Source organism: Jaculus jaculus, chromosome 7 (assembly GCF_020740685.1).
Source record: "Jaculus jaculus isolate mJacJac1 chromosome 7, mJacJac1.mat.Y.cur, whole genome shotgun sequence".
Classification (NCBI taxonomy): Eukaryota; Metazoa; Chordata; class Mammalia; order Rodentia; family Dipodidae; genus Jaculus; species Jaculus jaculus.
The window spans coordinates 17,279,988-17,307,788 of record NC_059108.1 but is presented as its reverse complement, the minus strand read 5'-3'; the positions used below and the strand labels follow the sequence as shown (position 1 = coordinate 17,307,788).

General features: G+C 37.2%; 1 protein-coding gene across 5 annotated transcripts in view; it reads right to left on the bottom strand.

Annotated features, from left to right (window-relative positions):
* Positions 1-27,801, bottom strand: part of Nbea (neurobeachin) — a 563,720-nt gene that overhangs the window by 375,765 nt on the left and 160,154 nt on the right. For all 5 annotated transcript variants that reach the window (XM_004659998.2, XM_045154369.1, XM_045154370.1 and 2 more), the window contains 6 exons: positions 27,604-27,784; positions 25,743-25,873; positions 22,803-22,910; positions 14,877-15,045; positions 13,620-13,715; positions 110-548 (listed from right to left, as the gene is read on the bottom strand). In XM_004659998.2, coding sequence (XP_004660055.2) covers positions 110-548; positions 13,620-13,715; positions 14,877-15,045; positions 22,803-22,910; positions 25,743-25,873; positions 27,604-27,784 — 1,124 coding nt within the window. The remainder of the gene's footprint in view (positions 1-109; positions 549-13,619; positions 13,716-14,876; positions 15,046-22,802; positions 22,911-25,742; positions 25,874-27,603; positions 27,785-27,801) is intronic.

Sequence of the window (27,801 nt, the reverse complement as noted above, 5' to 3'; positions counted from 1 at the left end):
TTGACTTTTTAAGCAAGAAGTTATTGAGGCCCTCCACTGTTTTCAGACTAAAAGCATCTAGCCTTTCCACTACGGATAGAGAATCCTGAACAGCAAGTTCAGTACATACCTATCAAAAGAATGAAACTGCATAGGAAGAATGGCATGTGCTTCTCTCTTCAGTGCTGGGTCTGGGTATGGGATTGGTTCAGGGCCACATTCTGCAATTTCAACTGGGGCAGCAACAAGACTTTTCAGAATTTCCTTGACATTAATGCCTTTGGTCTGACTGATGCTAGATATGGATGGTGCAGGCTTCAACATTTCATTTGGATTTTCTGTTAAGCTCTCTTGTGATTTCTTGACTTCAGATGACAATGTGGACAGGAGCTCACTCATTGCATCAGGACCCGCAGCATTCTCTATCTCTGCCCCGTTCAGGATGCTAGCCACCTGCTCTTCTCCAATTCCTGAATCTGTGTGAGGAATAGAACTTTCTATCTGAATGTCTTCACCAGGGGTTGGTGTTTCTTTTTCCTTTATGGCATCTGGAAATGCAGCAGGTGTTTCTGTAATGAAAGAAATTAATTTTATCAAAATGTTTGACAAATGAAAAGTCTAACATTATTAGTAAAATATCCTCAAAGTAGAATAAAGAAAATAAAACATATCATCAATATACACCTGCCACTTTATTGAAGACACATCAAAATAACTTTCTCTCCTTTGTCCTTTTGTGTGTGTGTGTGTGTGTGTGTGTGTGTGTGTGTGTGTGTGTGATGTGCATGGCTGCATGTGTTCAGTTACACTTGGGTGTTGGTGGATATACATAAATATGTGTACACATGTGTATGCAGGCCAGATGTTAACATCAGATGTTCTCCTTAATCACACACTATCTTACTGAGACAGGGCAGAGGACTCAAGACTGTGCTAGACAATCTAGCCAGTGAGCCCCACAGATTCCCTGCCTCCTTTTCTCCAGCCCTGGGCTTACAGACGTGCAACACCATATCCAACATCTTACCTGGCTGCTGGAGATCTAAAATCAGGTCCTGATGCTTATATAGTAAGCCCTTAACCCACTGAGCTATTTCCATAGCCACACAACACCCTGTTTACTTTATAAATTAGAAATAATAATTGTTAGAGCACTAGAAAATCATATTAATACTAATTTATTAAAGCAATGCAAAAGAACAAACTAAGTTATTTCTTAGAACTCTTTTGAATTGCAAATCTAAGTACTATGAAACTTCTCCCAAGCATTTATTATTTTTGCACAGTCCTATGTTTCTAAGAAACCAGGTGCTGCCTGGCAGGGTGAAAGACAACCAGGACAACAGCAGCTCATCTCACAAAACCTCTGGTAAAATCTCAGGGGAAGCCCAGTGATGTTATTTTCCTGATACTATTATTGGGATGATTTACAATTTGTTGAAATTTCTGTACATACATACTAATGGATTACAAATTGTGTAAAAGGATTTCATTAGTAATCGGCTCAATTCTAGGGCCTGTGGCTTACATTATTTTTTAATCTCTTGGATATAAATGAATGGCATGATATTCATATTTAATGAAGATGTGATTTTATTAACTTTCCCAGATTAATTTCAGAATAATTTTGCTATATTTCAAGGGGTACAAAACTATTATGACCCTTTTTATTTTAATTTTACAGAATATATGTATTAATTTAGAAAAAATAATGTGTCCATATACTGTACTACTGCCCAGTGTACAATTCAATTGACTATGAATGAAATACTATAGTTACTAGATTCATTTAATTATTTATTAATTAGTTTTCTCAAAGGGAAAAAACTAATTTAGGAAATATGGCAAAAATTTTCTAACACTGGTTGCTCAGGGTAGAAATATGGTAGGTGTATCATTTACTATTTACACATTTCGAATTAAAATAACTGCATTACATTTTTAAGAAGGCAATCTCAAAAATGCTATATAATACAGTAGAGAAGAGTTAATAGCAGAAATAATATTTGAATTTCTTTAAAAACTAAAATGTTATGGTAGAAAATTAAGACTAAAATGAAGACTTCAACGTCAGGAATAAAAAGTATATAAAATGAAACTTTCTGAGTATCAAGAAAAGTGAAGTACATATACCATGGATAAAGGAGGGCAAAGACTACTGGACATAGTCAGCTGCATGTTGGTGCAGTGCTGTCCGCAAACCCTCTGGACTCTCTATGCTAGGATCATTCACAGACTTGATGGGAGAAATTTTGATGATTTGAGGCACAAAATGAGAAAAGGCAGCAGCTGAGGCAGTTCAAATATAGCAAAACACAAAGAGAGCACTGAAGGGCCCAGTGACATTTCTGGGACAACAGCAGAGAGCACCATCACCAATAGTAAGAAGACACAGCCACGTGCTAACATGGGCTGATTTTCCTCACGGAGCCTCGTCATCAGATGGCACAGGACACACGGTCGAGCACAGTCCTCACCCTATGTGAGCCAATTCATGATGTTCCAATATCTTTATATCTTTATGGTTTTACATTAAGAGCAAAACAAAATACGTAAAATTTTCAAGTTATATTAGATTAAAATATAAACCTCTCAACACAATTATGTAAGAAAATAAAGTCTTTGATTTGCTATTTACACAGGACCTCAGCCAAAGATGTTTTTACACCAACTACTTTTTGCCCATTAATCAACCAAAAGAACTGTCAATGAACATTACAAATGTAACAAAAATGAGAATTGGAACTACATAAATATTAACTAAATGATTGTAAGATTAAAATTTGTAAGTTTTCAATTATACAGCTTACCAAACTATTTATTATTTTAATGAAGAAAGATTTCAAAAAGGGACCAGTAATTTTGATATTTCAGTAAAAACTCTATTCTAATAAATAATGTGTAAAGCGGGTTCTGTGATCATGTTACACAGAAATAAACATAAATGGTATCAGGAAATATCATAACAGCAATTGAAAACTGAAATGAGCACTAATCCAAAGAGCCCACTTAATTTCTCACTCTGCAGAAGCACCTGTACATGGTACAGTGGACACCATACATCAGCTTACGTGACTTCTAACACTACAGCACTCTGAGAAATTAACCCAATGACTTTATTAGCAAGTTAAGGACGAACAGCAAAGAAACAATAAATGATTACACCTGTGTAGCCTATAAGGCCAGTAAGCAGTCAGTAGCTCTGACTAGTTTCTATAGCAATAGGCACATTAACCCACAACCACCTAAGTGATCTTAACCTCCTCAGGAACAGTTAGTTGGCTTCCAGATGCCTCTTTTTTCCCCTCTTTGAATTTTCCACTGACTATAATGAATTCATCTAACATATTTTGGAAAAAAGTATGGAGTTAAGTTTAACAAATGACATGATGTTCACATCATGACCTCATTTGTCACATTGTTTCCCCCAAATTCCTGTTTTACAGTGATCTATAAAGTGTCTTAGTATGTTTTACATATTAAAATACAGAACTTGCTATCCCCCAAACTTTCTAAATAAGAAATAATATAAAACATGCAGCTGCTCATTAGCATAAATGAAGTATTTGCTCTTCAAGTAGTAAGTAAATGAAGTATCTTTCATTTAAAATAAAATATGAAGCTGTAACTAACATAAATTTTGCCACAATAATTCCAAAAGTGTTAGATTAAATTATAGTTTTAAAAAATTAGTCTTGGCCTAAAGAGATGGCTTAGCAGTTAAGGTGCTTGACTGTGAAGCCTAAGGACACAGGTTTGATTCTCCAGTTCCCTTGTAAGCCAGACACAAAGTGACTCAAGTGTGCAAGACTGCACATGCACACAAGGTGGGGCACAAGTCTGCAGTTCAACTGTGGCGGCTGAGGCCCAGGCACGCCAATTCTCTCTCACGCACATGCATGCGCTTTCACTCTCTGATTAAAACAAAAGCAATCTTAAGTCTTGAAAGGAAAAATAATGCATAAAAAGATTTTAAATCAGTATTAATTTATTTCACATGCACTCAACAATGAGCCTGAGAACAGTGAGTAATTATTTGCAATTGTTTGTATAATGGCCCTCTTGTTTGTATGCTACATTAAATGTATGAGAAGAATACAACCTTGGGAATTCGACAATATTACTAAAGGATATACACATGATAGGCAAAATGATCAATGAGAAGATACAAGTAACAGCTGAGGTGCCTTCCAGTGGCTTTCCTATGCAGTTTAGGAAGAAATCTCTCTGAGCTAATTCTTTGGGTGCTCACAGTACTTTTCCCAGGCCAATATGTCTTAACAACTCTACTCGAATTTTTTTTTTTCAGAATTTTTTTCTTTCTTTTCCTTTCTAGTTCCTTTCCCAACTCTCCATGTATGTTGGTCACTTCATGGTCTCTGAGATGACCATCATTCTGTTTGCTTGGTACTTGTCTTTTGGTGGTTCACTCCCCAGACTGGGAAAGTCACAGGTGACCTAGCTTCAAATGTGCTGGACACTTTTATTGACAACTCAAATTATCAGCTGAATTCCTCAAGTGGATTTTCATTTCTGTTAGTGAATTTTCATCTACAAAATTTCCAGTTCTTTTAAAAATGAAGATTTGGTGAGAACTCATCGTCATACTCTCAATTCTTTAAAAAAAGACCACTTTTAACTATCTGAACTATGCATAATATATGGGCCTTCTCAAGGAACATTTAGTGCCAATTATTCCTCCTACTGTGTCAAGCATATTTGTTTTGTCTGTTTGTTAGAAAATTAGACACTTTTAATAGTGCTGATCCTGAAAGTGGGAACTTTCTCACAAAGTCCACTGTTGGTCTGATTATTGGCTTTGATTTTTTAAACTATTTGAGAGATAGGTGGAGAGGATGAGAAAGAGACAGAAAAAAAGGAGAGAGAAAATATGAATGGGTGCCTAATGGCCCCTGCTGCTGCAAACCTATGTGCCAGACCAATGTGCCACTTTGTGCATCTGGCTTTACATGGGCAGTAGGGAATTAAACCTGAGCCATCATACTTTGCAGAAAAAAAAGCACCTTAAACAACTGAGTTATGTCTCCAGCCCAGATTTCATTAAAAAATTTACTTTTGTTATTATTTATTTCTTTGAGACAGAGAGACATAAGAAAAGAGACAGACAGAGAGAACAAAGAGAAAGAGTGTATAGGTACACCAGGGCCTCCTGCCACTATAGACTTACCTCAGATGCATGTGCCATTTTGTGCACCTGACTTTACATGGGTCCTTGGGTATTTAACCTGGGCCATTAGACTTTTTGTAAGCCTGTGCCTTTAATTGCTGAGCCATCTCTCTGGCCCTGTTTATTGACTTTCTTTAGCTGCTTTCTTGAACTCTTTCTGTAAAATGTTTTCTATCATCTGCAGCAACAGAAATTAATACTTAGCAAGTATTACCTTAAATATCTTGAGTCAATACACAATCCACCTTTCCCTAGAGATTCTCTGTGTTGGAATGTGCCTGAAATGCATATATATAGTTTGATCTTTTATTCTTTTAAGGTATGGCCAGGGTATCACTGAACCCCTGACAATCTTGTCTGTGGGTCTTCAGCAACTACTTTATGGCCTGGGCCACCGCACTGAGTTTCTTTTTCAGATGTCCCTATAGGGTAAATACTCCCTGAACCTGCATTTCCTATCTATGCAAGGCCTGAAGATGATCAAAGGTAAGAGACTTGCCTGCTCAGATCTTTCTGGGTCAGGTACATGAATGCTTTACCCCTAGGTCTTCTTGTAAGATGCTGCCCAAGGTGCCTTTTTGGCTACAAATTGAAGCTGAAGGCTGTTACAGGACTAAAGCAATTACTGATGATGTTTTCAACAAATGCCTGAGAGACAGGGCTGTTACCAGGTCAGGTCAAACATGGAAAAGCCCTGTGAATGGAGTTTTCCCAGAATGTTTTGATACAGCTCAAAAGTTCCAGTGTTCTAAGGATAAAGCTAGCCAAGTGTGGTGGTGCATACCTTTAATCTCAGCACTCAGGAGGCAGAGGTAGGGGATCACCATGAGTTCAAGGCTAACCTGAGACTCCATAGTGACTTCCAGGTCAGCCTGAGCTAGAGTAATACCCTACCTCAAAAAAAAAAAGAAAGAAAGAAAGAGAGGGTGGGGAAGGGAGGGAGAGAAGGAGGGAGGGAGGGAGGGAGGGAGGGAGGGAGGGAGGGAGGGAGGGAGGGAGGGAGGGAGGGAGGGAGGGATAAAGATGACTAAGAACTGCAGACTTGAGCTACCCTTGCCAGTGCTGGATGGTAACAGGCTCTCATGGCCACCATGGTGGTCTGGTAGCAGAACTGGGAGTGAGGAAGGCAGAAGGTAGCTTAAGTCACTATCAGGTGTGCTGTCCTTGTGAGGACATAAGTTTTTCTATTTTGGTTGTTTTAACTTTTTAATTACTTTCCAGAAAAATGAAAGTTTCAATTGTGACAATTTCTCACAGTGTCTCAGTGGTCCTTACTTCAATTATTATTGTAGTATTACCTCTAAATTATGTTTAAAACTTAAATTTTAATGTTGTTTCAATTTCGATATCTTTAATAAATTATCAAAAGGAACTCTTACTCATGCATAATTCCTTTTTCTTGTAATAGCTTGTGTTTTTACTTTTTCTTCTTAATGGAAAAAAATCCACATCTCCCCCAAAATACGTTTCTTTAAAAGACATAAGTAATTAACACTAATACAGTGTCAGCACATGAGCCTAGTTCTTTCCTTATACTGTAGAAAAAGATACAGAGCAAAATAAAGACTAATTAATGGTACCAATTGGATAAACCATAATTTGGCTAATATTATGTATTGTTAAGAGTTCAGCTTTAAAATTAAGATGAACTGACTCATTTTCACTCAAGATTTATTTACCACTAACTGTAAGACTATGAATGAGTCATTTCACTTTCTTGAGACTTATTCCTTTATAAAATGAGTACATAGGGGCTAGAGAGGTGGCTCAGTGGTTAAAGGTGCTTGTTTGCAAAGCCTGATGGCCTGGGTTCAATTCTTCAATACCCAGGTAAAGCCAGATACACTAAGTGGCACATGTGTCTGGAGTTCCTTTGTAGTGGCTAGAGACCCTGGCATGCCCATATTCACTCTCTCTCAAATAAATAAAAATAAAAAATATTTTTAAAAGCAGGTATACAGTCAAACATGTATCAGAGTGATGTTCAACACAGCACATGGAGAGTGTGTTGCATGAAGTAGTGTCTCCACAGGCTCATGTGCTTGCCACTGCTCTCACTATTTTTATTTACAACAATAGCATCATCAGCTGTCAACATATCCAATTTGAAAATACAGAACCAATGCATACTCTTGGCTATTCTGCTCATCCACAGTCTCTCTCTTCCCCAGCCCTGACGAATTGCCTACAGCACATGAATGTCTATCCTAAAAGAGCAGTTTCTCACCCCTCCCTCACATCACCCACATTTCTAGACCTCAAACAAGTACTTTGAGCATTTATTTTGGGAGTAAGCAGGGAATATTTGTAACTCATAGTAGAAAAGACCGTAAGAACTTAATCAAATAGATCGAAAGTTCAATTCTGGCTGTACAACTAACTAGTTTTCATGTTACTTCTGACAAACATGCTACCTTGGTGGTGCTGCAGAATCTTTCCTAAATAATACTAGCCATGTGGATGTCATGAGGACAGAAAACTTGCCAGGGTATCATCTGCAATGTCCTCGAGACAGCTCACAATTAGCACGTGTGAAATGGAGGTTCTATCCTGCCTTTCAACCTCAGCCACCTCCACTCACGCTTGTGTAGCCAGCCCTTCCAACGCCGGGTGCTTCTGACCAGATGGCCAGAGGTCTTCAAAGACTCATGTTCTTTCACACCCTACATCCTGATTGGTTTGTAGATTGGGAGGGCAGACCCCAGAGCCAGCCCACCTAGTTAGTATGCTATACTGAGCAAAAGAGGGAGCTATAGATCAGTCTTGATGAGACACAAGTTCCATTCCTACCAAGAGTTTCATTCTTGTGCCAGAGAAAGGTGGCATGTGGGTTGGCATCTCCTGGTTTTCTCTGGGTCTCAATATCTAACTAAAACTGCCTAAGAGAAGAAAGCTTTTTCCTATTCCCCTTATATACCTCCACATCAGAAGGACAAGACCTCATATCAGCAAGCATGAATGGGCAGAGCTCAAGCTGGCTTTGAACACATCTAGTAAGGCTGGGCTCAAAATCCACCCCAGTGACATAGCTCCTCTGGCAGGGCTCTGCATGCTGAACGCTATGTAGAAAGCTTAATCTTAATCTTAATCAAAAATCCCTCAGGCTTGTGGGGGAGGGGGGAAGGGGGAAAGCAGACATTTACATACAAACCACCACACGAGATACTGTACTTGTCATCAGCAGCAGCATCTTTGCTCACAACCTGAACGTATCTTGATCAGATGAGAAGAGGAACAATAAATGTAATGGTCTCGAGAAGGGGAGATGATCTGATCTGGACTTCCTTAATTAAGTGTGGTCAGTCTACCCTCACATGTCCATAAGTATAGAGCACCTTCCCTAACTATGTTCAAGAAAAGTGTCTAAGAGCAGCAGAATGTTCTGGCAGTGCTCCATTCCTGGTCCATGAAGGAAGGAGGCCATGAAGGCATGAGTGATCTCTAAACTATGGGAAAAGGGGAGGAAATCAATAATTCTTAGTTTTTTCTGGATGCCACCAACAACAAGTGTGACCTGGCAAATATCCTGATTTCAACCTAACTTCTGAGCAAAGGGGGTAATTAATTTGTCTTGTTTTAGGTCACTGTGTCTGAAGTAATATATGACAGCAATAGAAAACTAATACAATCCTCTGCTTAGTTTAAAACCAGAACCTTAGCCCAGATTTTCACAGCACCTATAGGAGTGGCTCCTGCTTGATGCTAAACTCTGACAGCTTCCATTTCCTTTGATTACTACATTTTACAAATATATGTTCCAGAATTTTCCCAAGTAATTTTTCTGAACATGTGGCTTTCTTCTCAGGAATGAGCTTCCTTCCAGTCACTGTGTCCATCCTTTTTCCAGAACTAACCAAACTCATCCCTTTGGTCATTGGCATAAGTGTCACTTCAGTCAGTCATTTCTATACCACCAATTAGATTATATTGCTTCTTTCATACTTTTATTAATAACTTAAAAATACACTCATGGGAAAAAAGGCAACAAAGATTTACTTCAGAGTATGATTTCTAAAAGCATATCTCCTTGGCTAAACTGTCAGATTCATACTTTTGTTCACTTTAACATAACTTCAGCACATAGTAGGAAATTATCAATTTATTCAAAACATATATCAGAGAAAAATTAACAAAAAATTAACAAAGTTAAGTGAATTATGAAGTTAATAAAAGATGGAATGAGAAATGCAATGTTTTTATTAATACTGAATTAATAAATAATGAATAAAGAATTTCAAAAGTCCTCACATGAAAAATCTGAAAATTATGTCAGACAAGTGCTATGTTAATAAGCTTAATGTAAACATCCCACACTGCATACAAGCCTTTTAACAACATATCTATGGTTAGGTATATGCAACAGAAATTAATGACATGAACACGATTAAGCTCTTGAAGTATACATTCTTAATAAATGGAAGAAAAACAATGGAATGTTATGTTCACAAACAGGATGGTAGTGGGGAATGGACAATGGCTATTATACTTGTAACTTTTCTTCATTATATATCACAGTCGAACAGAAAGTTTTAAGCAAAGGGTGCTTCCCTAAGAGACATGCCAACATGGATATTTTGAACAAACATTAGAAATATAAATAATAAAGTGTATAATATATCTATGAGTGTACTGTCTGCTAATTTACCTGATCTACGTTGATCTGGTAATGGTGTAACTCATGGGACTATCATGTGTACCATGTTTGTTACAAAAATCACTGGAAAGAAAAATCAGTGTCACCGAAGAGTGCTGACAGAATGGCATTTCAGGGAGCTCAGCATAGCTATATTTAAACCTGTACTCAAAATAAAACTAAAAATGCTGCAGCTTCAAAGCACACCCATGGGACTGCAATGTGTAGATCAGTGGCACGGGACCTGCCTAGCATACGTGAGGCTCAGAACTGAATAATCAGTACCACCAAACAAGCTAGACATATCCTCAACATTCATTAATAGCAGCTTCAGAATGTCACTTTGTATACTACAAATAACAATACAAATTATATTTGAATGAAAGAAATGGATCCCAGGTCTCTGGCTATCCTACATATGGATATTCTATTACCAAAAAAGATAAAAATAAATGATAAAAATCTTCTATCAAACCTATAAGGTAGGAATTACATTCTTTTTTTTTTTTTTCAAGGCAGGATCTCACTCTAGACCAGGGTGACCTTGAATTCACTCTATAGTCTCACGATGGCTTCAAACTCATAGCATCCTTCTACCTCTGCCTCTCAAGTGCTGGAATTAAAGGCATGGGCTGCTTGGCGTGGTGGGGCACGCCTTTAATCCCAGCACTCAGGAGCCAAAGATAGGAGGATCACCAAGAGTTCAAGCCCACCCAGAGAATACAAAGTAAATTCCAGGTCAGCCTGAGATAGCCCCTAAGACTCTACCTCGGGGGGGTGGAGGGGAAGCATGCACCACCATGCCTGGCTCTAGGAATTACATTCATTTTTTTAATTTTTAAATTTTATTTTATTTTGATCTTTTCACAATTTTTATTAACATTTTCCATGATTATAAAAAATATCCCATGGTAATACCCTCCCCCCCGAAATTACATTCTTAAGGAAGAATAAAATCAGATCATTACTAAAGACCAAGTTACATCATTTGTAATTATTAATATTTTGTGTATTTCTTATATTCCAGATTTTATATTCCTCTTTGATCTAACTATGGCAAAACACATTGTCATTCTCTGGTTGCAAGTACTAAGTTCAGTAGCTATTTTAGAATTCCAACAAATATGCTAATATCAATTACCTTTATTAAAAATGTTTTTAAATATTTTATTTATTTAGTTGCAAGTACACAGAGATAGAGACAGAGAGAATGGGTGCACTAGAGCCTCAAGCCACTGCAAATGAACTCCAGGTGCATGTACCACTTTATGCATCTGGCTTTTAGTGGGAATGGATGTGGAGACATTAAGCTTTGCAGACAAGTATCTTAAGTACTAAGCATATCTCCAGCCCATTATTTACCTTTTCTAAACAAAATTCTATTTATTTGAGAGAGAAAGAAAGAGAAGGAGAAAGAATGGGTGCTAGAGCCTCTTACCACTGCAAAGGAACTCAAGACACATGTGCTTGCCATTCTGTGTCTGGCTTTATGTGGAGACTCAGGAATTAAACCTAGACTGGTGGGTTTTGCAAACAAGTGCCTTTAACTGCTGTGCCATCTCAGCAGCACCTAATTTACCTTGAAGGGGTGAAATCAAACTGCTCTCCTATCATTTAGAAACACTCCCAGCACTTGGGAAGCAGAGGTAGGAGGACTGCAGTGAGTTCAAGGACACTTTGAGACTACATAGTGAATTCCAGGTCAGCCTAGAGGAGGACACTATCTCGGGGAAAAAAAAAAAAAAAAAAAAAAAAAACACTTAAAAATTCACTCTGTAGTTCTGACATTACCAATACATTTCCTCTCAGGAAAGACAGCACTGCAGCACACAACATTAGTGAAGCTCATTTGCTAATGTATCACACAGTACAGAAAATAAAAACAAGTTGACCCCTTAGACTTCAAGTGATTGATTGTTTTGCATGTGTGCAGACTATATAGTGTGTGTGGTTTATGCAAATACTTGTGTTTTTGCAGTGCCCAGTAAGCTTGCTGGCAGTAACCATGGGCTTAGCTTCTGTGGTCAGAAAAATGCCAATTGTCTTCCTCTATTATTCACCTGCCTGTTTTTCATTGCAACACAGTCTCTTTTAGATTCCAGTCTGTGCTACCCACAAGGCTGGGTTTACAGATGTGTATGGTCATGTCCAGCTCTCTGTGTTCTGGAGATTCAAACTAAGGCTATCTCAGATTCCCCAAGTACTCATGTCTGCACAGGAAGCTCACATACCCACTGAACTCTCTCTCCAGCCCCAAAGTATATAAACATTTTATTATTTCACTAAGACATAACAGTTTAGTTGATGTAAAAGTGTTCTGAATACTAACACTATCCTGGTATAAAAGAGCAATGCTGCAGGTTGCTTAATAGTAGACAACAGCCCTGCATTATTTTCTAGTTACATGGAACACATTTCCTCATAAAACAAATCCCACACTATAGTGTGTCGCTGCTTATCCTGTCCTAGCTACATGTGTTTGGCATCAATAAAAAAGAAGGTAATCTCACCATGCTGTTCAAAGTGTATACATTCATAAAAATAATGTTTAGACATTCATCAAGATATAGTGAAGCTACTTTGCTAGCACTATTTATTCCAAAAGGTGAGCTATAATATTACTAGCCTCTTATAGACAACATCAAATGATAGTTTCACCTGGAACCCAAGGTCCTCTTCCAAACTCATTTCCAACCCTAACAGAACTGACTTCCTTTTAATGAGCAGTAAGATTAAAGTTCCCTATTTCTTCTTGGTTTTCAGTTTAACAGCCCAAAGCTCCTACACAGTGTCCTCTTGTTTCAGCTGAACTCATACTTCTGATCACTCTACCTGTCCCTTTTGCAATCATAACAAGTGACATCTAATGTGACCTAATCACAGTAGTAAAGTCCATCACATTCACCATTCCAGAAATCCTGCAACATGAGCACACATGAAGATCTTGGGCAGATGACCAAATTTTACCTGTTAAAAGCCTTTATTCTGAAACCACGAATTTCATATTAAATCTACCCAGGGACATTACCATTTGGGCTATAATATTTTTGTCTTTTACACTTCAGTTGGGTTTTTCTTTATTATCATGTACATCCCTACCTATCAGCTTCACTTCTTCCTAACTTAAATTGAATTTTTTTCTCGAGCATATTTATAATAGCCATTGCAATGTACCTAATCCTACCATTTCTGCTGTTTACAAATCTATTTTGTGCAGTGATTGTTTTCTTAAACTTATGCTTGTATTTCATTGTCTCTTTATATACTTAGTATGTTTTCATGCACATTTAACATTTAATTTTTGTGAAAAGAATTTTGCTTTCCTTTAAACAGTATCTGGATTTTGTCATAGCTTATGTTCTATCTTTGCCTTCCAGTGACTCTAGAATATTCCCCACTAATAAGGTGTGACTCTTCTGGTTTATTCCATCATAGTGCACATTTGTATACATAGACACTGCCAGGTTTTGGGGCACATGCCTTTAATCCCAGCACTCGGGAGGCACAAGTAGGACAATCACAGTGAGTTAGACCAACCTAGGAATACAGGTCATCCTGAGCTAGAATGAGAACCTACCTTGGGGAAAAACAAAATACACATACACACACATACGAAGTATACTTAACTTAAAGATGTTACTTAAATATCATGGAATGCAAATATAAAAGCTCTGCTTTGCTTTCAGTGGTCATGCATAAATGTATCTTTTCCATGAAACATGATGTATACCACAGTCATAAATAATTGCATCACAAACTTTTAAAAACAACTCATGAAATAAAAATACCAGGTAGGTTGGGAGGGGAGGTCAATATTACCTTTGTAAAATGAGTGGGCAAAGCTCTGCTCAGGAATTAACTTGGCAAGGAATCCATGGTTCAAACTTGGGTGAGGGATAGATGGTATGACCACAGCTGTGGAGAAAGCCACGGAGTCAAATTCAAGGTAGAATACAACCTGTAACACGGCCCAGGGAGGAGCCTGACAGGCCCATACTACTGCAACAGGTAAACAGTACTAACAATGAACAATGCATCTCCGAAGAAAAGGAAAGAGGTTATGTGTAAAGAGAAGGGACAAAAGCGAGATACTCACTAAGTAGAGTGTTTTTAGCAACTTACACAAAAACAAAAAAATACACAGCAAAATTCGAGCTGGGAGGTTCACTATCACATGTTAGAAATAAAGAAAAATAGCAAAGTATTACTGTTTCAAATAGTAAAATAACAGTCATTTGAACGTCAATGTGATGTTTAATTTGTAGAATAAAATTAAAAAGATAATATGAAACAATAATGTTGATGTTAAAAACAACAGGATATGAAACAGCAAAATGCCACAGCTAAAACATAACCATTAGTGTTCACAAGAGAAATAAAAGGTCCAGTAAGATGAATACTGTACTTATGGAAAACAAGATGCAGAGATTTGACCACTAATTTCTACTCATTTTTAAAATGATCCATTCAATTTATGAACCATATGCATTTACTTAGGAACAAATTTGAACTACAAATTAATCCACTGGCACATCAAATAACCACCGAGTTATTGAGATCACACTGTACAAAAATACTTTTGATATAAATACACAGTAAGAAGTATGAATGACTAAAGTTCTCCAAAGGAGTAAAATATTAGTTGACCAAAGTTTATAAATTTCAAACATTGTATTCAATGCTGATAAGAGGAAGACAGAGAGGGAGAGAAAAGGATAGAGGGAAGGGAGGAGGAGGAAAGGAAGGAATACAGGGCTGTAAAAATTTATATTTTGTTTCATTCTTGGTTTTGAACAGTGGTGCGTATTTATAAAAATTTAAAGGAATGCATATCAAGCATCAACTATACGCACATGAAAAACGGTTCAACGACGTGACTCACGCCCAGAAGTGAGAGGCGGTGAAACATACGCGGCGCTGATCAATGGTTACAGCAGGCACTACAGAACGCAGTGCACACTGTGGGGTTAAGACTACTTTGTCAGCAGTTTATGAAGATTTGTGAACATGATAAACAGCATGAACAGGGACAGAAAATGTGAGAAAGACACAACAACCAGTGAAAACAGTAAATACCTGTACTTGTTGGTGAGTTTATTTCTTGTCTGATGTTTCTACCTGGCTGGCTTCCAGCTCGGGCAGTCTCTCTCTGGGGCTCTAGGATGTCCCTATACTTAGATACCATCAGGACAGAAATGAAGTAAACCACGGCCAGAGCTAAGAACTGGGCCTGTTTGCTATCATCCTGTGAAAAATTGAAGATTTCAGAGTGTAAGTTCTTAAAGTATAAGAAACTACTCCTACTTTTTTGAGATTAAACTTTCATTAAAACTTGCTAAGTCTTGCCATTTACTAAGTATCATGCAAGCTCTGCAAAAATCTCAAGAAAAGGAATTACTAAAGCTGCATATTAAAATATAACTTGAAACATTGATATGTGCTGGATATGGTAAAGCACGCTTTTAATCCCAGTACTCAGGAAGCAGATATAGGAAGATCGCCGTGAGTTTGAGGTCAGCCTGGGACTACATAGTAAATTCCAGGTCTGCCGGGGCTAGGGCAAAACCCTACCTCAAAAACAGTGATATGTGCAGATTTTACTAAATAGCCATAAAATTTTACTCACTTACCTTTTACCTTTTTTGTTTGTTTCTTTGTTTGTTTTTGTTTTTTGAGATAGGGTCTTGCTCTAGCACACACTGACCTAGAATTCACTCTGTATTCTCAGGCTGGCCTCAAACTCATAGCAATCCTCTTACCTCTGCCTCCCAAGTAATGGGATTAAAGACGTGTGCCACCATGCCTGGCACATTTTACTATTTTTATCCATCACGTATATCACAATATTTGTGTTGTTAAATATAAATCTGAATGAAACATAATTAATGTCCTAGATTTAAAAAACTCAAGCGTTATGACTGGAGAAACTACTCACCAGTTAAGGCATTTACCAACAAAACCTAATGACCCTTGTTCCATTCCCCAGTACACATGTAAAGCCATATGCACAAAGTGGTGCATGCATCTAGAGTTCATTTGCAGCAGCTGGAAACCCTAGCATGCTCATTCACTCTATCTCAATCTGTATGTCTGCTTGTAAATAAATAATAAATAAAAGGTAACTCCTTAAAAATAATTGAGGGCTGGACAGATGGCTTAGCTATTAAGCGCTTGCCTGTGAAGCCTAAGGACCCTGGTCCAAGGCTCAATTCACCAGGACCCACGTTAGCCAGATGCACAAGGGGACGCACACATCTGGAGTTTGTTTGCAGCAGCTAGAAGCCCTGGCATGCCCATTCTCTCCCTCCCTCTCTCCCTCCCTCCTCCCCCCCTCGCTGCCTCTCTCTGACACTCTCAAATAAATAAAACAAACAAACAAAAAAAAAAAACCCTCGAATTTCAAACATTACCCCTGAATAAGATTGATGGTGTACAAATGCACCTAGAATAATAACTTAACCTGAAGGAGAGGCTCTCTGTTGCAAGACAGGGCAGTGGAAACAATGGTGATCCTAACGGTGAAGCTTACACATGCTCAATAGAAACTAGTAGCTAATGTGGTATGGCAAAGATGAATAGACCTGTGACTGCGTTAATTGATAAAAAGAAGTGATACTCCAATTTCTCTGCACTGAAAAACTGACTTCTAAAACACTCATTATATTTGAGGTGATTCATTTCCAAAGCTCCAAGGTAAAATGGAACTGTGCCAGGGAGAACAGGAAAGTGATAAAAGGTCAGAAAAAAAATAGCAGGCCACATTAGGTTAAGGACGTATTTCTTTAAAAAGGCAGTCTAGGGCTAGAGAGATTGCTTAATGGTTACAGCACTTGCCTGCAAAGCCTAAGGACCCATGATCGATCTCTCTCCGGATCCCATGTAAGCCAGATGCCCAAAGGTGAGGCAAGCGTAAGGTCACACATGTCCACTAGGTAGCACAAGCATCTGGAATTCAATTTCAGTGGCTGAGGCCCTGGTGTGCCAATTCTCATTCTCTTTCTCTCCCTCCCTCCCCTCTCTCTCCTCTCCTCTCCTCTCCTCTCCTCTCCTCTCCTCTCCTCTCCTCTCCACTCCACTCCATCAGAAAAACGAAATTAAATTATACAGGCAGCCAAGCATGGTGGTGCATGCCTTTAATCCCAGCATATGGGAGGCAGAAGTAGGAGGATCACCATGAGTTTGAGGCCACCCTGACAGTACATAGTCAGTTCCAGGTCGGCCTGAGCTAGAGTGAAACCCTATACCATGAAAAACCAAAACAATATAAATAAAATGAAATAAAATAAAAACATTATGTCTGGTAAGAAATGCAGTATTATAGTAAGTTTGCCTCCCCAAAATATAATGAATTGCATGTAATCCTGCGAGCTCTATTCTAAAAGCGAACATAAACATGATGACAGCAATGATAACAAGAAGGCTACCTTATAGGACTGGATACTGCAAGCACATTAGATAGATGACGTCACAGGGATGAAATGCTAATAAAGTCTTTTCCATCATCTAGATTAATCTACCACTTGCAAAAACACAACTGTAATAGCAGCAACTGTGGCCCTCAGGGACAGGTGGTATGACAGTTTCAATGAATGGCCCCCAATATATTCATGATTATTATTTTTTTTTTAATTTTTATTTATTGATTTGAGAGCGACAGACACAGAGAGAAAGACAGATAGAGGGAGAGAGAGAGAATGGGCACGCCAGGGCTTCCAGCCTCTGCAAACGAACTCCAGACGCGTGCGCCCCCTTGTGCATCTGGCTAACGTGGGACCTGGGGAACCGAGCCTCGAACCGGGGTCCTTAGGCTTCACAGGCAAGCGCTTAACCGCTAAGCCATCTCTCCAGCCCATCATGATTATTTTTACAGTTTTAAATTTAGATCTACAGCCACCTCACAGGAGGAGGTGTCACTGGACAGATTTTAGAGTCCAGCCCTAGGGTGTGATGGTAGATTTACAATTCTAACCTAAAGATATACTAAACGCATGAAGTTCCTAAAGTGTTCTGTGTGGTATGATTTTTGTTTCTTGGGTTTTTTGTTGTTGTTTTTGTGGGGGGGTGGGGATGTATTTTTTTATTTGTTGCTTCTCTCTCTCTTTGGACCTATAAAAGCAGGCCAGCTTCTTCTGCCCTTATGGAACTTCCCTTGGATCTGTAAGCATCAATAAATAGCCCTTCCTTCAAAACTATGCCTGATTTAGAAGTTCACCCCAGGGACCTGAGACTGTCTACTACAGAAATTGGTACCAGGAGTGGGGTGAGATGAATCTGACCATGTGAATTTTGATCTTTTGGAGTTTTTGTTTTGAAAAAAAAAAAAAAAAAAAAAAGCATGGACTTGATGCCTACAACTAAAGCTGCCTTCTGGAGCTGTAAGCTAAGTACTATGGACTATTCTTGTGAGAGTTTAAAAATGCTAAGTATAGAAAGAATTAAACATGGAGGCTTGACTTAAGAACTTTTTAAAGTGAAGAAGGGGAAGAAAAGTATGTAAGAGATCTTGTTGACACTAGGTTACTGACATAAGGATAAGGACTGGCTACACTCTACTTACTGCCCAGGCCCAGAGAATTTAATCAAGGTGAAATTTGTAATGAGTTGATGTACTTGGCTGAAGATATTGGGCCAGAAATTTAAGATTATTTTAAGTTAAAAAACCTCAAGCAAGTTAAAATTATAGATACTGAGACTGATTTTAGGTTATTAAAGCTGCTATTGTCAAATATATTTTCAATCTTAAGAAAGGTGGTTCAAATGCTTTACATTAAAACAATGTAAAGGATGCTTGAGAAAGACTAATAAAAATACAACTGTTTTGGAACACGTTAACTAGAAAAGAAACCTGCTCAAGGTAATGATTTACTGCATCCCTGAAATTAAAAATATGACCGTGTTCTGCACACCTGGTATTGGTTTCAAAAACATAAAAAATACATAAAATAGCCATAAATTGCACATGGCTCCAAGAGCTGCTGCTGAGATACAGCATGAGGCAGGGCACGATGACCCTCATAAATAGGCTGGAAGAGCCTCTGGAAATGAACCGTGGTTTACATGGAGAGAAAAGATGTTTTAGATATATCAGTACTACACAAGGGCTACCATGGAGGCTGTTGGCTAAAGATAAAAGTTTTCACTGGCTACTCAGCCCAGTCGGAGGGGTGAAACTGGAAAATCCAGAGTCTATCAGTCACTGGTTATGATACTGGACTTGAACTACAGCATTTTGATATTTGCTTAATGGTTGTGAGTCTACATTGTTCTAGTTATATCCCTATTGTGCCTTATAGCAGTTAAAAATGTTTACTCGCTACTCTTTTATGTTGAAAGTATATAACTTGTTTGATTTTACAAAATTCAAAGCTAAAGGACTATCTTAAATCTCACAGGAAACTTAGGTCTTTGGGACCATCCAAAGTTGATGAAGACTCTAGAGACCTTTAAGATAACACTAACTACATTTAAGTAAGTGGCCCCCAATATATTCAAGATTTTTATTACAGTATGTAATTTACATCTACAGATACCCAGCTGGAGGAAGTGCCACTGGGCAGACTTTAGGGTTCAGCCCTATGATGTGATGGTGGATTTATAGCTCCAATCTAAAGATAGACAAACTGCCTGGAGTTCATAAAGTGTGCTGTGTAGTGGAACTTTTGTTTTGGGGTTTGTTTGTTTGTCTGATAGTTTATTTTGTTAGGGACTTTACTCTCTCTGCTTGGACCTGTAAAAACGGACCAGCTTCTTCTGTCACTATGGAACTTCCCTTGCATTTGTAAACGTGAATAAATATCCCTTCCTCTATAACTGTACCTGATTTAAAAGTTCATCTCAGTGACATGAGGCTGTCAAGTACATATAGAAAACATAATATACAAAGATAGAAAAAATTAATTATAGTCACTCTATTAATGGATTCTATTTGTATGATTTAACAAAATGTAAATGACTCATAATTTATGTGTATATGTCAGAAAATAAAGCAGAAATAAACCCCAGACATCCACTGATGGTTAACTACTGTGAAAGGAAAACAACTAAAAAACTTGGAGTCTGTAACCTAGGTCATGGCCCCCTAGGGTGCTGTCTGGAAGGCTCATCCTGGCTGCACTTGACACTTTTCTCTCAGGCAACTATTGCTGCATACCCAACCGACTTGCACAACATCTATGAATCTAAGAGAAATGATTATAATCTATCAAAATATCCTGACTGAAATTCAGTAACAACTTAAGTACAACATTAGCCACTTAAGTACACCATTAGTCACTTAAGTACACTATAAGCCTTAGGTTAGCTTTGACCATGTCTTTTGGAGATGAAAATGTATGATAATTCATGTAATAATAATTCATTCAATTAAGTTTTCTAAACAAAACCTTTTCCATGATGACTTACTCATTTTTATAAATGTTTAAATGGTTTAGTAAAAATAATATATATATTTTTTCTAGGTCTAAAGACCAGATCATGGTAAGATACTGTTACATGCTTAATCCTTTAAAAAACCTCTTTATTGTTTAGCAGTTGTGAACACAGTAAGTGTTTACCTCAGATAGCCTAATAATACAGAATATAAAGGAATAAAAGACAACGTGAAAATCTGTATACCTAGAGAGAATCATTTCTATAAAACTTGCACATTTTTGAATTCTATTCAATAACTGTATACACATATATGTATGTATGCACAGGTATATAAAACACATTCATACACATGCACATATACTCAGTGTGCATGGGTAATGTGTGGTTATGTTCATGTACTTGTACATCTTATTTTTTTTAATATTGTGTTCAGTTTTCTATGTCATTAAATGTCCCCAAAAATTAATTATGTTAGGGGCTAGAAATACGGCTCAGCAGTTAAGGTACTTGCCTGCAATGCCTAAAGACTTGGGTTCAATTTCCCAGTGCCCACGTAAAGCCAGATGCATAAGGTGACACATGTGTCTAGAGTTCATTTACAGTGGCTAGAGGCCCTGAAGTGTCCATTCTCTCTATATATATATGCCTCTTTTACTCTCAAATAAATAAAATACTCTTAAAATATTATCTTAATGGTTGTATACTTTAAATATTAAAATATAAAACATTATCATTGGGTATTTATTACCTTCTCAGTTTTCATTTGGGCCTCTTTGATTTTCAGCACTCAACCTGTCCTAAGACATTAGTATCTAAAAGAGGAATTTTAACTTTTTAAATATTTTATTTATTTTCATTTATTTGACAGAGAAAAAGGGTGAGGGAGAGAGAGGGGGAATGGGCATGCCAGGGCCTCCAGCCACTGAAAACGAACTCTAGACATGTGCACTTCCTTGTGCATCAGGCTAACATGGGTCCCAGGGAACTGAACTTTGGTCCTTTGGCTTTGCAGGCAAACACCTTAACTGCTATGCCATTCCTCCAGTCCTGAAATAGGACTTTTAAAAGTTTTATTTATTTACTTGGGAGGGAGGGAGGGAGGGGGAGAGAGAGAGAGATTGGATGCATCAGGGCCTTCAGCCTCTGCAAATGAACTCCAGACACATGTGCCATTTTATGCATCTGGCTTACTGAGATCCTGGGGTATTGAACCTGGGTCCTTTGGCTTTGCAGGCAAGTGACTTAACCGCTAAGCCATCTCTCCAGCCCTTGAAAGAGGTTTTGAAATCTACTGGCAAAGAATCAAACAACACTTTATTCAATCAATATATGCTTACATACCAATGATTACACAACACAGAAAAAATTCTCCTTTACCTTTTGCAATGCTAGGAAATATCTTTAGTTTTTCAGTTTATATACTAGCAAGGATCTTCTTGTTTTAATTTTCATTCCTTTGTCTATAGATAACATGATTTTTTTCACTATATTGCTGACTTCTTTTTTACATTTTATACCCTCTGCTTGTTTTCCTGTTATATTTTTCTATCTATATTTCTGCCTTTAATGTTCTTAGTGATTTGTTAGAATTAGTATGCCTTAAGAAGATTTTCCATATAATATAAATATACTTTTACCACATTGTAAAGTACTAAGCACTTCATCCAATTGATAGTTTACAAATTCTAAATAAAAACTTCCTCAAATATTTCTTACATCATTAAGCAAAATCAGAAAAGCAAACTCTGAAACTGGTATGGTTATTATAATCACAATTACCATAATAAGTGTTATTAATACTGAATCTGCTATGGAACATGTAGGTATTTCTACAGTTTATGAAAAGGCCAATCTCATTTTGATCTGCCCTGAATAAGTGGCCATGTGATTGGAGAGAACCATGAAAACCTCCATAAGCAGCATTTTCCTTGAAATTTTATTAAGCCATCTTTTTAGTTCAAACTCTTCTAGATAGCCATATGCATGAAATTTAGATCCTTTAAGAAAAAAAAACTCTCCAGAAAGTAAAGGCCATTCATTCTACAACTCATTTTATTATCCATCATACAAGAAACGTTGATAATAAAACATTCAGTACCTAGTGATGGTGTAAGAAATATAAAAGAAAGGAGCAGCTAATATAAGATAAGGTAAATTATAGTGTTTCAGGGCTATCCCTGATCTTGAAACTTTTTTAAAAAATCAAAATTTTATGCCAGTTTTTAAAACTTTTATTTATTTATTTGTTAGCAGAGAGAGATAGGGAGAAGAGAGAGACAGAGAGAATGGGCACATCAGGGCCTCTAGCCACTGTACACGAACTCTAGACACATGTGCCTCTTGTGCATCTGGCTTATGTGGGTCCTGGGGAATAGAACCTGGGTCCTCTGGCTTTGCAGGCAAATGCTTTGACCACTAAGCAATCTCTCCAGTCCAAAATTTTATACCATTTTTTTAAAAAATGAAATATCTATTAGCTTAAAAGTAAGATTTAACCATCTTACAATCACAAGCAAGTAAAAATCTAGACACTGGGACATTTAATATTGTGGTTCCTTATAAAATTCACATGAGTTAGCACAAATGCCCATGGAAACCTCCCTCCCCAAAAGTCAAGCAGATATCACTTACCACATCACGAAAGACAACAGCACGAAGGCGATTGATGTCAACATCCTGAAGAAGTCTGTCAGGATCCTTAATGGGAGAAAGGTTACCAGGAACATTTTCTAAGGGAGTCTTAAAAACAAAAGATAGTCATGAAGAAACATCACATTCTGGAAACTTACTTAGAAGAGTCATTTTTCCTATCTGTCACCCTAGGCTGCACTGGCCTCTGCTCACTGAGTGAACATTTACTGAACACAATGTTCCAGCAGGCGCTGGTCCCTTCTGCTCATGTCATTTCTCAGGATCCTTGTTTCTGGTCAGCACAGGGAGCCCGCTGGCCTCATGAAGGCAGGATGAGTAAGGCAGTGTAGCAACAGGTTATTCTTGCACTTCAGAGATCTGAGCTCAAGTCTCTGCTGTCTGACCTTGTACTTGCTACTAAAAATTTCAGAAACCTCAGTTTTCCTGCTTATAGTTAACAAATGCCTTAAATTCTCTGAATTTATTTATTCATCACACTTTTATAAGATAAGACATTACAATTTTACTACATAATCACTTCATGATCTATAGGAAAAGAAAAGGTAAGCTCTAAGATTTTAGTCAAAGCCAATTATAACTGAGAGACATTAAAATATATTATTAACAGTGAAAATATTTTTTAATACTTAAAGAAGCAAAAACCTACAGATTTTAGATAATGTACTATAAATTAGTGAGTGAGTCAAATTATCTCAAACCCATCTAGTACTTTTTTGCTTGTATCATGTATGAGTCACCCCCTGTAATACACTTGACTGTGTATGTATGTAAAATATAAGATGCAACTTCTACACGTCACAGGTATGTGCTCATTACTTACTTGTGCTTCTCTATAAGTTCCAAATGTAATATTTCACTCCTCAATGAAAATGCATCGTGCCTTTGCAGCACGGGGCAGTAAAAAGAGCACAGCATTTTGAAGGCTGGTAGATATTTGATTTCCAGTATGATCCCCAAAATTTATCTACTCTATTACCTTATGTGAAGTTTCAAAATCACCAAAATATAACCAAATTATCTAACCAATAGCCTAGTGTATTTATCACAGGATAACTATAAAATGTAACATGTAATTCATAGAAACATTAACAGTGGACAGAAAAAACTGGAGATGTTTTAACATATATTATTTTCTAATGATTACCATAATCTAATTAAATCCTTGTAAACATGGTATTACTTACTAAAAAGTTAGGTTACAACTCTTGTTTACACAGTGTGAAAGCAAAGCACCTTGACACTTTGTGAGTCATGTAACCCAACACAGATTTTACCCAGAGGATTCTTTCTCAAGAAAACATGAAGTCTGTTTTATATACAGAAGTGACACAGAAGACATGAACACAGGGAGAGGCACAATCTATACCACTCTGGTCTCTGTACAAAATGGTATTCCACAATGACAAATCTTTCCCTAATACTGCAATGTCCATTACTTTCCACTTTTTCACAGCCAGAAAGACACTCATTATACCAACTAAGTGATACAAGTTTTTTTTTTTTTCTCATTGGGTTTTTCAATCCATATTTTATAATCAGAATCCTACTTGGTTTTAAAATCTTGAAATGTTTCCTATATGCTGATATTTATTCATTAGATAAAATATAAACCTAAAATACGAACTTATTTATGCATTTCTGTGTGTATTTTGAGTGTTTAATTGCTATGAAAGAATCAGAATTAATCAAATGTTTACTGCATTTCAGGAATTAATACAGTATGTTTGGGTTTAATTAATAAAGCTGTCATATAAATTAGGATCTGCCTTTACCTAAAGAGACTGGAAAACTGATACATAGGAGACAAGGACATTTGTCACAACACAGTATGAGGCACGAGCCAAAATACTTCTATAATGTCTCTACAACTCACAATGCTTCAAATGCTTGGGGGCACAAAGATATACAAGATATGGCCTCCTTAGTATCTACACATCCACCATGTCTACAGTCATATATGAAACAGATTGCTGAGAAGTTAATAATGTCTCAAGCAATGGAGAGCACCAAAGAGTCTTATTAGCAATAAGGTAATATGCCATAAAATTATCTCATGATTGTTTCCCTAATACATGTGAAAAAGAGGCTAAAAAATCATAATAATATTAAGTCAAAAAACTTATAACATAACCTAAATCTCTAACTCACACCTTTACCTACTGAACAAAAATTTACCATGTCAAAATTGAACATATATTTACAAGTTTAATGAGTGATAAGGGACACACTGGGTTTTATGAAAGTGTGAGTGGAATGGTTCCTAGACTGGTGATCAGTAAGGTAGTCAGAAAAATGTCCCAAAACAGCAACATCTAAGTTAAACCTAAGAGCTACACACATTTTTAAGGATAAGCATTTAAATGAGATGAACTAAATAAAGTCTATTACTGTGTGGGAGGAAAGAAAATATCCATGCCCACGCTGTAGGTGGGAAGCAAAGTGTAACCTTCTAAGTCATGTGATTAAAACTCATGTGATGCCAAAGTATCAATTAAGTAACACAGAATTAATTCATGAGAATTACTACTGTATTCTAGAATATTCTACATTGCTCATGCATTTTGTGTGGACAGTCAATACTTTTTTTTTTTTTTTACTATTACATCTATCACCAAAAGCTTATCATTTAAAAAGTGCATTGTTCATACACTAAACACTAAAAATATGTGTAATTATTACAAACAGAAATTAAAACATTTCAGTGCTATGTACTAACATGATTTTTAAAAGAATCTATGATTTGGAAATTATTATTATCTTCATTCAATAACCGACACATGTAAATCTCAATGAGGTTAAATAATGGTATAACTATGAAGCAGAAAAGCCAGTACTGCCTAGAACTGTCCGATTATAGACACCATGCTCTCTTGCTCTCCACAATGAAAGTTTTAATTAACATGGAAAGTGATCGCTTACCTTGGATGCAGCTGTGGCTGTCACACTTTGAGGAACTTCCTGAGGTTTACTGCTTCCATGGGAAGATTTGTTTCCCCTGTCTCTCTGTCTTTGTCGACATTCTAAACAGTTTCTAACAGCTACACAACAAACTATTAAGAATTTAAAAAATATTAATATAAATAGTTGACCCTGTTATATTGAAAACTGTTATAAATTTATTTTTCTATATCACTGCCTCCCATCCATTATTTTTAGAAATAAATCAGATCAATGTGGAATTATAAAATATAATGCATAAAAATATATACTATATTTAAAAAATTATGTACTCCCAGTGAGCAAATAAAACATAATTATTACCAGGGCCTTGGAAGCTCCCAAAATATAACATGCCTTCTTTTACAATCCTAAATGGCCAATATCAACAAAAAATTAACAACTTTAAATTGATATCTGATTTGAAAATGTCTAGTAATAAGGCTTCTGACCTTAATTTAACTATTTTGGTAATTATGCTGATCATAACTTCCTGTTTCAGGTATAATCAGTTCTACAAGTCCCAATATCTTTCTTCATTGTGAGTCTATGTGTTTTGTTGATGGCATTAAATACACTAATTTATTTTAGGAAACAATAGGCTCCTAAATATTTTATACTCAAAAGAACAGATCTTTGTCCTTCCTAACTTCTTTCCTTCCTTCCTCTCTTCTTTCTTTCCTTTGTCCTGCCCTTCGTTCCCCCAACCCCTCTGTGTCTTTCTTTGTTGGCAGTGGAAGTACTGGGATCCTACTCAGGACCCCTCACATTCCTAGCAAAGGGTCAGACCCTATAAGCTTGCAAACTGACATGTCACTTAAAAGCCGTGTGATCTAGAGTCAGCTGCTTAAACTACTGTGCCTCAGTTTCCTAATGTATAAAGTTAGGATAAACAGAAAAATTGTCTCAGAAGGCTGCTGTGAGCACATAAATAGCACATAATTGGTGGTAAATAATTTATATGCTTTATTATTCACTTATAAAATGTTTTATGAGTGATAAAACAATCTGCTAGGTGCTATTAGGAAAAAGTGAATTCTGCAGTAAACTCATAATAAAATTAGAAATAAAAGTTCAAACTAACAAATTACTGCTTGTTTCAAGATAATAAAGCACTTGAAAACAGTCTTTCTCGCATATTTAAGTGTATTATCACTAAAGCGTTCAGGATGAGCTACAGTAAAATTACCCTTGGTTGCCAGAGAGGTAACAATGTAACCAATTTCTCTCTGCTTGTCTATTTGTAAATATAATAGAAAGTAGTAGCATTCATGCACCATTCACAATCAAGACTCCTCAACTACGAGCTAGGCAGAGGCATGGCAATAAACACTGTGTGCACCTGAGGCAGGAGCACTTCAAGTGTGGCTGCATCACAAGACCATGCCTCAACACAAAGCAACAGAAGTAACAAAGACAACTCCTGCTAGGTAACTGACGTATACAGGTAGTCTACTACCTGGTCTCCAAATGATGGGGGAGAAGCAGCACAGCCCACACACCTCTCCCCGTCGCCCACCGTGCACTTTCCTGTCCTGCATTTGCTCTAAGGTTGGAATCAGCAAGCTTTCCGCTAGCATTAAACCTCGAAATGGTATAAATGCTTTCGCCTCCTAAGAACCACTTAGAATTCAAAGAAAGGCATATTTGACTATATTACAATAAAGATAAAAGATGGCCAATTCCACGTAACCACCAATGTGAAATGACAAGCTTTTAAAAGTCAGTTATTTTAAAGATTACAAAACTACTACAGATTACATAACCACTAACATGCCTCAGCTACACAAGCATAATCCTAAAAGTAAAAGTTACTGTGCTTTGGTATCCTTCACAGACTTACCTAGTCGTAAACACTGTCGCATTAAGCCCCCAGAAGACATGTTTTTTTCAGCTTCAATCTCACTGAAATTCAGAGAGCTGGCAAACACCAATACATCGACCATGGCCATCAGCCGGCTGAGGAACGTTACCGCTGTCTCTGCGGACATGCCTTGCGTCACTTCAATGTTCTCCAATTCCGTCTTTAAAAAAGTAGATT